The sequence below is a fragment of the Stegodyphus dumicola genome, chromosome 11 (assembly GCF_044657685.1).
Source record: "Stegodyphus dumicola isolate Sdum_Otavi_A_Nest chromosome 11, ASM4465768v1".
Classification (NCBI taxonomy): domain Eukaryota; kingdom Metazoa; phylum Arthropoda; class Arachnida; order Araneae; family Eresidae; genus Stegodyphus; species Stegodyphus dumicola.
In genome coordinates, this window is record NC_140778.1 from 72,472,396 (window position 1) to 72,485,624 (window position 13,229).

At 31.3% G+C, this 13,229-nt stretch overlaps 1 protein-coding gene across 3 annotated transcripts in view; it reads left to right on the forward strand.

The window, feature by feature from the left end:
* Nucleotides 1–10,902, forward strand: part of LOC118186697 (NPC intracellular cholesterol transporter 1-like) — a 99,011-nt gene extending 88,109 nt beyond the window's left edge. For all 3 annotated transcript variants that reach the window (XM_035356822.2, XM_035356823.2, XM_035356824.2), the window contains 5 exons: nucleotides 197–428; nucleotides 1,990–2,103; nucleotides 5,105–5,264; nucleotides 5,907–5,992; nucleotides 9,552–10,902. In XM_035356822.2, coding sequence (XP_035212713.1) covers nucleotides 197–428; nucleotides 1,990–2,103; nucleotides 5,105–5,264; nucleotides 5,907–5,992; nucleotides 9,552–9,563 — 604 coding nt within the window. In that variant the 3' untranslated portion in view covers nucleotides 9,564–10,902. The remainder of the gene's footprint in view (nucleotides 1–196; nucleotides 429–1,989; nucleotides 2,104–5,104; nucleotides 5,265–5,906; nucleotides 5,993–9,551) is intronic.
* Nucleotides 10,903–13,229: the final 2,327 nt, after the last annotated feature.

Genomic DNA, 13,229 nt, shown 5'->3' on the forward strand with positions numbered 1-13,229 from the left:
TTGAATTTTTTCATTTGGGTTTATTTCTGATTAAATAAATGTATTGAAGTATCTCGGCAGTAATGATAATAAATTCAAAATACTTGCCATAAATATCTCCAAACTTAATGTGTTATCTCTTGCTGTGTATAAAATATTTTTGCTAATTGATGCATAAGTAGTTTTAATATTTTTATAAATGTATTTCTCTTTGCAGCATAGTTCATCCATTTTTTGAACAGTACCTCACTATGTGGCCAGATACTTTACGTAGCATATCATATTCCATTTTGGCGATCTTCATAGTGACTTTCTTATTCCTTGGTTTAGATATTTATTCCGCTTTTATTGTTGTAATTACCATTGTGATGATAATAGTTAACCTCATGGGGCTGATGTATTGGTGGAATATCTCTTTGAATGCTGTATCTCTTGTGAATTTGGTTGTGGTAAGTCAATTATTTCAATAATATTTTGAATAAATAGAAAAATAAATGTAATAAAAGTGTATTAGTATATTTTTTGTGTTCGTTTAGTTCAAAGATCTGGCTTAATTTTTAGAAAAACTATAAAATTTACCAATAGTAACTTCTGCTGTTTAATAGCTGCCAGCAGTTGTGAATATGCTGTTAACTATAAGAATGAGATTTGCAGATGGTACACTGATGGCAATTATTCATTTAGCATTCATGGTATGTAAAGATTTTTTCAAGAATGTGAAGTCTAATTAAAGGAAGAAATGAGTAAAGTGTACCATTCAGATATTAGAAGGCACTGAATGTAATATTAAGAATTAAATGAATGAACATAAAAGAAAATAATAGGTGCAATTTGAAGTAACTAAGATTTCCATAATTTTCTCTATGGATGTCATTAAGTAACAAAATGTGGGAGCATAACATTTGAAGTGTTGTAGGAGTCAAGCAGATAAGGCAGACTGATACTTTTGTTGTAGATTAAAATTCTGGTGATTTTGTGGTTTTGCTTTTGTAACTTAACTGCAAGTTTGACCAGTTGTCTTAGAAAGCATGTACAGAAACATCTTCCGAGGCATATGTTGTCTTGTGTCTAAATGGCTAAGTTTACAAAACAATAAAATTTTAACTTACTGTTATTTTATGTGGTTGGAGGCACTTTTTCTTATATGTAATACAAATATGTTCCATTTTACCTCAAAAAATGATCTACCAAAATTTCCTTTACAAGCAAATGCCTCTGAAGCATTGCAGTGCAACAAATTACTTATCAGTATTTCAGCAATCAAATTTTGTAACTTTAGTACATCTTGTACTCTCATGGAAGGATTTGTCATCCAAGAGATTGTTTATATTACATTCATAGAAATGTTTTTATGCCAAAAAAAAAAAAAAAAAAAAAAAAAAAAAAAAAAGTTTCCAGATTAATTTTAAATGTAACACTAAAACTATGTAGGTTATGATTGTAAATTAAGGCTTTAAATGTGCTTTTGTGACAGTTATTCTAGAACGGATTGATTATTGAATTGGTATGAATTTGATTGTCCTATCATTAAAACACTTATTTATATAGCTATATGTAAAAAATTTAATGTCTTAAAAAGAGAAAATTTCTGTGTGACATATTCAAATCAAAACCTTTTTACCTGATCATAACTTTAACAAATTGCAAAATGCGTATAAATTTTGGATGAACAAGATCATCATGTTTTTAATTATGTGTAACAAATACACACCATTTTTCCTTAAATATCTTCCCTAAGGCAGATAGCCTGTGTGATAGTAATTGTGTGTGTTTACCATAACCCCCCCCCCCCAAAAAAGGGGGGGGTGTCAGTTTATCTTTTGTCAGTCTTTGGTGGTATACATTTAAAGTTGACTTCATTGCATATTTTTTTGTTTTTTGTTTTTGTTTTATTTCTCATACTTAATCTGCTAACTGAATACTTAAAGCTTGAAATGAAATATAGCATATTAAAATTTAATTGATCAGTTATTTTAGTGTATTTTAATAGCCATTTACCTTTTTCGCCAGGGTGTTGGTATTTCTGTGGAATTTTGTTCCCATTTAACTCATTCATTTGCAATTTGCCCTGAACCTACTAGAGTTAAACGAGCACAGTCTGCTTTACAACGAATGGGAAGTTCAGTATGTATTTTATTTGAATTTCTGCTTTTTAATTTTAGTGCTTCCTTTTGTAGTTTTAATATGTCAGTTGATTATTGAAAATTTGTTATGACCTTTTTATTTATATTTTTATTCATTGTGTGAAAGCAGTTTACATTTTGTGTACAAAAAAATGCTAAATAAAGTGCAATATTTGGGTTCTGTAGTATATGCAGCATTGTTTTTAATCAATAGAAAGGTTCCAGAAAAAGATTTGTATGTAAATTTAGTAAAATAAAAATGCAGGGCATGTTAGGTAAGATTTGTAAAAGCATATATAAAGTAAAATACATGAAGGGAATTATCCTTTAAAAGAAATGTTTCTAGTTCAATGTACATTAATTCAATTTTATTCATTTCTGTATTCTGACTACATTTTGCCACTTCGTTTCAAATGAAGTAGGTTTTGTGTAATATTCAGTAAGTTATAATGTTCTGCTGACTAATTAAATTTTGTTGAATTTTCCAATTCTTCATTAGTCCTGCATGAGTTAATGTTAAAAGCCTGAAATAAGGTTTTTATAAATGAATTTTTACTGATTTTGTAGAATAAAAGAGAAAGATTTGCTGTGCTATTTGACGGATATTTTGGTGATTTAAGTACTCAAAACATGTAAAATCAGAACTACTTAAAAAAATTGTCTAACATCATTATTTCAAATGTAAATTTAAAAAATCATAAATTTTTTTTAAAAGATGCCTTTTAAGCCATATTAGAACAAAGAATAAATCGAAAAACTTACAGAACCAGTTTTTATACTGAGCTGTGTTAAATCAAAATAGCCAGGGGGGGGAGAGAATTTATTTTTCAAAAGAATTATTTACTCTCTGTATAAACTAAGTGATACATGTTCAGTTGTCATTAGCTGAAAATGAAGAATTTGGTGCAGATTACTATTATCATTTATTAATGTTTGCATATGCATTTGGGCTATTTCATTGAAGCTGTTTGGGTAAGATTGTGTGATTCATTGTCTTCGACAGATTTAAGAGTGCCTTCTGAGTGAGTGTCAAATTGTATCTCCTTTTTTTGTGTGACATTATGCTTGTCATCTAATTAAACTTTTATAATGTAGCATAAATTTAAACATTTTCCATAACTCCATACAATGTTTGAATTTGATATGTTAGGGGAAATTTGGAAGGGTAGAAGTTGTACCTTAAATGTAAAACTATAGACTAGACTGCTACAGAGAGAGATTCTTTCCAAACCTTTTAGTGTGTTTATTGTTGCTGTCTCAACTCTGCATATATAACCTAGACATTGTGAGTTGTTCGTTCAGAATTGGACTGGTAACTGGCAAACTAACACTGTATGCTTCAAATCAGAACAAGAATTTTATCATTTTCAATGGTCCTCTCTGCATTTTATACAACTGTTTTTTGCAGCTTTTTTTTTTTGGGGGGGGGGCTATATGCATGTAGCAGGTGTTATGCAAATTCATAAAATTATAATTTTGATTTCGGGCATTTATAAATTTAAATGTAATTCATTTTAAATTTAATTATGAAATTTTTTTTGACAATGTTCATAGTCATGTAATAGAATTTTTGTATCATCTAATATGCTGTTTTTAAAGCTAGTTCTGCGGCATTTAAAATTAACCTCATGACAGATTGAAATAAAATTTAGTCGCCACCCCCATAACTAGCAGAGAAGTGGACGTCCATACAAAGAAGTAAATTTAATTTTATCTTTTAATTAAGACATTTTTAAGAGGTATAAGGAAAGTAAACTTTAAAGGCACATGTACAAATTTTGATGTTAACTAGTCTAAAATTAAAATTTCGCACAGAAGATTAAGTAGTGTATGTTATGTATACACTATCTTCCAATAAGTATTTGGACACCTATGCCAATGAAGATACCTGCAGTCCTGATATACATCATTCCCTGTGCAATAATATGTTGTGTAGGAAACAACATTGGGATTAGTGATATGCATGATGCAATGAAGTGCAGAGTTAACTGATTCCAAGAAAGGTAATCGTTGGGTATCCCAGAAATGGCTGATGCTTTAGGGGCATATCTAACACGCTGAATTACCCAAAAATCGATGGTGGCCTATGCGATTCAGAAGTGGAACGTGAGCAGTGATTTTCGGAACGTTTCCTAAGTAGGCAGACCCATGAAACTGTGAGATGGTGACCAACGGGTGCTGCTCAGAAAAATTCGTAAGAACCGCATCAAACCGATGGTTCCCTTACTCCAGGAGTTTCAACGGGCATCCAGGAGTGTTGTTTTGAATACCATCTGTAAGGAAGCATATCTGCTTAGTTTCTTGGTTGAGCTGGCACCCATAAGCCTTTGAACACAAAGTTCAGCTGCACTACTCGGTTACTGTGGTGCAAAGGAATGAGTTCTCTAGAGTGATGAATTAATTACCAACTATTGAATATCAACTAAATTTTGTTTTTCTTTTCTATCACAGGTCTCCAGATACTTATTGGCAGATAGTTTATATTGGATTGAGGTTTCTCAAAGTAGAGATTGCAATGCACTGGGTGTTAGTGTTAAATTTAGTGAGAGCCACAGACCATTTTTAATTTTTTATAAACTAGTTAAGGTATCTGCAAAATATACAGTGATCGAAAAGTAACGAGAAAAGTAAAAATGTAATGTTTAGAAAATACAGACTGTAGCCTGCTGTGGTTTTCATAGCAGTGTACTAAACGAAATGGATTTTTTTAAATAATGGAAATTTTATTATAGAAGTTATATTTTTTACTTAAAAGTCACCAATGTACAAAGGCTAGCTGTTATTGTCCATCAGGTGACAGGAATCCATGCTGAACCTCTTTGGTGTGTAGATTATTACGTCACTTTTCTCATAAATGACAGCCATCATAAACATCTGCAATCCTAGTTGCATTGCGAACTGCAAGAAAATGTCTGAAAAACCGTAGTTCAAGTTACAAATTGTATTTTTTGATACTGAAACTGTTCTGTGTGTGTACTAAAAAAATATTTAATCTCTTTCAGATTTTATCAGGCATTACTCTCACAGATTGTGGGATCCTTGTATTAGCTTTCGCAAAGTCTCAAATCTTTCAAATATTTTACTTCCGGATGTATGTTGGCATCATTGCCTTTGGAACTCTTCACAGTTTAATATTCTTGCCAGTTCTCTTAAGCTTAATAGGTATGATGACATTTGTAAGATTTTTTCTATGAATGAATTGGTATTTTTTATTAATTTATTTATTGTCAGATGCAGTTATCTGTGAATACATATGCCATGTTTAACACCCTTATATGTATTAGATTAGTTTTAAATTCCTCTATGCAGCTTTTATATAACTAAAAAACATTCTTAAGTAATTTATTTTAACAATTAGTATTTTATAATTAAAACTAAAATTTGCACTATCTGTTCTGTATAATCATAGGTAGTCATAGTCTCAAGGTAGTAACTATTTGAAATATTTAGTTCAAATTCTTACAGTACTGAAAAATCTGGAAATTAATATTAAGTAGTTCATTGTTAATCATTTCAATAAAATAGTTAGTAAATTTAAAATTATAATATGTATGAAATTATGTTTCCATTATACTTAGTAATGTACTTTTTTTTTTAGTAAAATACTTTTTTTTTAGTAATGTCTCAAGGTAGTAACTATTTGAAATATTTAGTTCAAATTCTTACAGTACTGAAAAATCTGGAAATTAATATTAAGTAGATCATTATTAATCATTTCAATAAAATAGTTAGTAAATTTAAAATTTTAATATGTATGAAATTATGTTTCCATTATACTTAGTAATGTACTTTTCCTTTCAAAAGGGCCTCCTGTAAATAAGCAAAAAATGTATGATCATATCCATTTACAAGATATCACCTCTCAGTCCAGAATCTCTCCAGCTAATGATGTAAGTATAAATGGAATTGTTAAGATGTGGTAAAATTTTAATTTTCTATATTCTTCCCCTTTTTATTAGAAAAAGTATAATGTAAAGTTAAATGAACATGTATATGCTCTAAAGTACTGTTAATTTTGTGATTGTACTTTAACAAATATGCATTAAACACTGTAGGTTGTTCTTTTAGAAGTGTGATTTTTTAATAAATAATTCTCAAAAGTCTAAACCCTAATACTTATTTTTTCTGCTTTTTTAATATCCATGTCTTAGCCGTATTACATATAAAACTAAAAGCAAAGCAACACATGTGTCAATGCGAATGTACCAATTTTCCATTGGTAGTTCTTTGTCAGTTTATGTATTCATGATGTTCATAGTCAAATAAAAATTAGCTGTAGTATACTTTTGTGATTAATATAGAAAACTTAGTCCCAAAGTTATGTGAAAAAAATGAGATTATTGATATACTCACCAACATCTGTAATATAGGCATCTCTTTTACTAAAACATCAAACAGGAGAAGATAGTTGTAAATGCTCAAGGTGGGTCCTATAGCTTTTAGCATCTTGGAAAAGCTTTTGCTTGGATTTCTTAAAACAGAGCTTTCAGGTTTGCAGCTGTGGATGCTGAGGAATCTACATTTCATTATAATGTGCCTATTCTGTTGCACTGCATCTACAAATTTTGGTAGATAGAACTCTGAATTGTTTGTGTGTCAAATTTCAGATGTAAGAGGGCTGTAAAAATCAGTATATGTACCATGTTTAAAAGGGCACATGATGGATCATTATAGATCCTGTTCAAAAAGATATTCTGAGATTATTCAAGCCCAGACATTATACTTTTTGCTGTTTAATTTACTTTCATTTCAGCTGCAAAATTTAAAGGTGATGTAGAGTATACCATCTATTCAGTATGATTATTGATATACAAACCAACAACTATTATATAAACTTCAAAACTTGGTATCTAATTTTTTTCTTAATATGTATGTTCATGGTTCGTATGTAATCAGCTTTGTACAAGGAATCTAAATGGAATACTACTAATGTATGTAGGTATTTTCAAACATTTTTTATTTGTAAGTATCCTGTTGTATAGTAAATTTTTGTGGTTTTGCTGGGCCATAAGTAATATCTAATAATTTCATTTTGCAAGTCCTTAGTTAAAACTATCTAAATATTTATACATTAAGGGAAATATAATGAAAGTAACAATATGGCATTTCAGAATGATAACATAAATTAAAAAGGGGGGAAAACCCCATGTACCTAGTGCTTTCAGTATCAAGGCACATTTTTGAAATGTTAGGAACAGACAGTTTGGTTTCTTTGGGGATGATTTGGGGGGTATTTATCTCAATAACTGCAAGAGTGAAAGGAAAATATCTGGTTGTAGTGAAATTTTTCCCCCAAAAAATTCTTAATATAAAGTTAGAAAAAAAAAAAAAAATGCAGTATCTTAAGTTTGGATAGTAATCACCATCCAAATCTATGATTTGATGCCAGTGTTTTGGTAGCTTTGCAAAGCCTTTGGCCCAAAAACATGGTGGCCGCAAGTCCAAAATCAGATCTTCCTCATTCTGTGCAGAATGGACGATAGCACCAGCAAGATGTAGCTGCAGGTGCGAAGAAAGGTAGGAGCAATGTCGGTGCTATATGGTGGATGTGGCAGAAGATCCTATTCAAGTCTGTACAGAGTCCAGCTGGTGAATGCAGACACTTGTTCTTGCATCATCCTGATGGAACATTACCTTTTTGCACCAGAACTCAGTTTGATGTTTTTCCTTCATGCATTGTCAACACGGACTAGCATCTCACTGTGCACCTTACTGTCGAGGGTTTTACCATTTTCCAGATACTCTTTGTGGATAATACCATGGTAATCCCACCTGATACAGAGCATGATCTTTTTGTTAATTGTGCTTTTCGATGCTGCTGACGGGCTCACTGGGCACAGATCAAACCCCTTTTCAGCCTGTGTTATTGAAGTAAATCCACTTTTCATCACAATTGATGATCAGGTCCAGAATTTTGCCCTTGCGTAGATATTTGAACAGATTAGTGCAAGCCCGAACACATCTGTCCTTAGCTGCTTCAGTCAGCTCATACGGCACCCAGAGATTGAACATGTATGTCAAGTTTATGTGATGCATAACACAACTAATGGACATGGCAGTAACGTCTTAACTCCTTACTAGACTGTCAAGTGGTAGCATACTGATCTTCTTGCACAAGTTCTCACAGGCAGGCTCTCAGGCAGGGATGATGCTCTTCAACATCAGTAGGCAGCCAGAACGTTTTGCTTCTTAGTGTCATAGTCCTTCTTATTGAACTTTTGATACCAAATCTACACAGTGTCATATGATACATTAGTGCCTAAAGCTGTACACATGATTTGGTAACATTCTGTAGCTGACTTTTTGCAACAGAACTGGAAGTAAGTGATGGTTCTACTCTGGTAGCGTGATAGTTCCATTTCAGACGCCTTTTACTTTAATGATAACAATATTTGTTTACAAATTTTACAATACAGTGTTCTAAAGCAAGTCTCTTTCTTTCAAATGCCAAAAATCGTTAGACAAAATATGAATAAACGTGCCAACGCAAACTGTTTGCGCAGACAATATTTGCAGTGGAGGTAAACTTTTGTTAAAACCAAATGTATTTGCCCTTGTAATTGATGATTCACTCGCCTTTAATATTTATTAGCAAATACCTATTGATAAAGTTCGCTTGCAAATTTTGTTTTTAAAATCTTATTATAGCATAAATAAAAATGTTCTTATGCAGGTAAAAATTCACATGAAGTCTAACAATGTTTTATGTATCTTATCTATAGCCTGTGGAAATTTCTATTTTGTAGCATGACACTGTAGAATTTTGGTAGGCTTATCAGTCACATAGTAAAACAAATTTTATTCCTTACTAGGTGTACCCGCCCGGCGTTGCCCGTGCATTTAGAAAATGCAGATAAGTGAATAGCGCAGGAATAGTAGTGTAGGACATGTAGACTGTCTCTCTCTCTTCCCCCCCCCCCCACAAGCTACAAAAAAGAAATGAATTGTAATTAATCGATTTAATGTATCGTCAAAACAGCAAACTAACGCTAGAATAAAGAAATCAATTGTTACAATCGAACGTTATTTGAAAACAAATAATAATATCAGTGAGTCAGAAAAACCGTGATTAATTAATTATAAATAATTTTTTTTAAATTTTTCTAATTCAAAAATCGAAAATCGGGCTTCGAGGTCTGGTGGCCAGCCCCTTTGTGCTTCCGTATAAAAAATTCCAGGTCCCTGCGTGCGATAGATTTGGCTGGAGAGCTCGGTCAGACAGACAGACACATTACACTTGCTTTTATTATTATAGAAGAAGATATCATACAGATAAGAAAGTTTGAGAAGCTGCTGGTTTAACAAAAGATTTTAAGAGAATAATAGTATACAGAGACCAGAGAATTTTAGCTTCTTTGGTCTAAACTTTTCATTTCTAACATAGCTCAGCTGTGTCATCTAATATAACATTTGTCTTGATAGCTCAGCTTTTTTTCTTTCTTTCTGTAGGCTTCTATGTGAACTGATTTGACTGTGATTGCAAGACTGCTGTATAAATGAAGGGGAAAATGTTCTAGTTCATTGAAGTCATTTTTGTAACATAGTTATGTGAATTCATTTGTGACTGTTCCATCATTAAATATATTGACATTCCTCTGTGCATATTATTCCATTTGATATTAATGTGCTGATGTTTTATTAAAATTGACTGTTGGAAAGAATTAGGTAACTGAGTAGATAAGTATTAACTGCATAGCTGTTTGGTGATGTGATATGCATATCATATCATGCCTTCCATGTTTATGTACTTATTTATCTTTTTAAGAATGTTATTTTTCTATTTTAAATTTAAAAGATTTTTATGCTGCATTTTAACCTTGTTCCTACTTAGACCAAAAAGATGTTGTTTTTATGCAATCAGCATAAATAATTTTATATTCTAAAAAATGTGAAAAGTATCTGCCTTCTATATTTATTATTTGAATTTTTTTATATAGTTTCAAAATTTTGTTTGTAATTTGTGTATGTGTTAACAGATGCATTGTAAGATCTTTTCATGAATCTGGAAAACTAATAACAGTGCCTGTTTTTACCCACTTCATTTGGTAACTAGCAACTTTGTGAAATAAATTTGTATTTACAATGAATGGTAATAAAATGAATTTAAAGCCTTATATTACTTATATTTCATGATGTTCCAATTAGATTATAACTATTTAAATTTTATTAATTGTATGCTATATGAATATGCTTGACAAATATTTGTGATAAGTTTTCTAAGAATTAAGTGTTCAAATGAAATTTTAAGGAAAAGTTTTGATCTCTGTAATGTGATAGCATTTTAGTTTCTTTTGTATTGTCATTGAATAATGTCAATTTCGAATATCTGAGAATGAATTGCTTGTGCGCCATATATTATGCATCTGATTTATATTTTTGTGAAAACATTTGAATATTATGTACCAAATGTTTGAGTCATGGTCATATTAGAATGTTTAAGAATAATTGTATCTGCACCTCCTGTAATTGTGCATCTAATTCATATTTTTGTGCATTTGTTGTATAGAAATTGTATTTTCCAATTCAGTTTTTTAAACAGCTATTTAATTTTTTTCTTGTATATAATTTGTTTTTTAGTTTACCCTATCATCCATCCATTCATTCAGGAAACTAAATGTAAGCTCTGTATAGAATTTCAGTTGTACATATTTCTGTTCAACATGAGAAATGTATTGTCAGAACAGATGTCATTGTAATGCACTTCCATAATATGGTGATTGTAGCAGTTTCTCCTATTTATTTTCATGTAGTGTAAAGCTTCATGTACCTCACACTGAATAAATTCTTTTGAAGTAGTTAATGAGTTTTTCACCCGTCTATATATTTTATCAACAATGCATGTAACCATACACATCAGATATGATGAAAAAGCTTTAAAAAACTAAATATTTTTTTAGCCCCCCCCCTAAAAAAGCAGACAAAACATGATAGTTAAGGAATGAAGAAATGTATAGGCAACTTCCATAAATAGGATCTAAGGCTGAAGTCCCAAAAATGTCAATAATGAAGAATTGTGGTAATTTGTGCTAATTTGAATTGATTTTCTTTTTACGTACACAAAAAATCTTTTTTCCCGAAAAATATGACTCTCTCATTTTCAACATTACCCATCTGAACATATTATATATTGTTCATTTAGGACCCTGCATCATATGCCTTTGTAGAATGTTGGGTTTTTTTTTTTTTTTTTTGTTTGTTTTTTTGTTTGTGTGTGTGTGTGTGTGTCAGTATAAATAAAAGTGGTTTTAATTTCCTGCTGTGTATTTCTTTGCTCTGAATTTTAGAAATCCTGGTATGCAGTGAAATTTCAGTTCAACAATCAATACATATTTCAGTCACAATGTGACAAACTCTTAAAATGGAATCATATCATCAATATGGGTAGTTTAATAATTCATCTTGCTGCTAACAGTGATGAGAAAGTTATGGCTTTCTTGTATATGGCCAGGAGTAATCACTTCCAAGATGTACAGCAAAGGCTGTGTTGGGAAGCAGGATATCCATGTAAAATTATAACTTAAGTTTAAAAGAACTTGTAGCATCACTACTTTGATGCTTTGAAGCTATTGTTAAAATAAATTTTAAAAAATTTTCAGTACGAGAGCTACAATATAACATTTCTAATGAGAACAGGAGATTGTTATAAGCAGAGTTGAGAGAAAAAATGCATTACCTACTGCTTATTTAACTTGCCAGTTGATAAACTCAGCTGCTTATAATATTCAGATTGCCAGGAACCAAAATAAATACATAGTGATCCATGGAAAAACCACTGTTTATTAAACTCATCTCCACCACTTGTTAAACCAGGGTTCGTACGGTCCTTAAAAGTCCTTAATTTTTCAAAAATGATTTTTGGTCCTTAAAAGTCCTTAATTTTGGCCAAAATGAATAAATGGTCCTTAATTTTGCTCATTTGACATTTCTTATCATTTCTAATGATTGCCATTCTAAGTGTGAATTACGATTTCTCATGAATATGGAATTAAAATTACATGGCTCTTAACCAATCTGTTGGCAGATTTGCATTGCAAAAAATTAGCTACCCGAACGACAGTATTGGTGTCTGATTGGCTATTCACCCAATCTTTCGAAACAGGTGTTATCCATAAATTTAGGCAGATTGTGACGAAAGCGGGAAGCCGGAAGTTCTTTAAGACGCGAAAGTGATGATGAAGGTGCTCGAGAAAAAAAAAGGGGGGCGATTCTGAAAATATTTGCCAAAATTAGAGCAATTCCAACCTGGAAGACAACCTTTCCGACACCAATAGGAACGAGATGCCTGGAAAGTGCATTTTCAATAAACTGTGGCTTCATCAAGCTGACTGCAAAGACTGGATATTGATGGATGGCAATCCTTAAATGTGGTCTTTGTCTGAAACAAATTGAAATTTCTAGAATGGGAGAGTCGGCGTTGAAAATTAAGTTTCGTTTTATCATTTCAATTTGTTTTTACACGGTTTTGCTTAGCTTAATTTCTGTGTTTGTTTCAATTAAGCCATAAATTAATTTTTTATCACCTTCTACGGAGTTTATTCCATTTTGCACATACTATGTGTATGGGATATCGGGATTATGAGTTTATTTCTGCAGAGGGTCTGTTATCGATTTCGCGGGAAATCTGTTGGCTCCATTTCGATTTTAGGTCGTCAAGGGCAAATTCGGTAACGCTAGCCGAGAAAAAGTGAAGTTCGGAAATACGTTTTGAAGCTTCAATAGACAATTAAGTATTTGGTTTAAACCTATGTTGTTGATAGTAATGCATAATTTTTGCTAATGGCGATACAATTATTAGTTGAAAATAACTAATTAAAAAATTTTTAATATTTTTAAAGCTGAAAACAACTAATTGAAACTAATTTTCCTGAATTAACTAGACGCAAAATTAACTTTCATGAATTACTAAAGTTATTGGGTAGAAGTTTAACTGAAAATATACATTCCGTATTATATATATATATATATATTTATACAGTACAAAGTCCGAGGTCGGACTCGTCGGGACTTTGGCGATCCCAGATTTGAGATTTTTCCGGATATTGGATCATTTTAAATCTACTAAGGTAGCACGTAGAAATTATAAAATTGAAAATATGAAATCGTGATTTATGAAATAATGAAGCATTT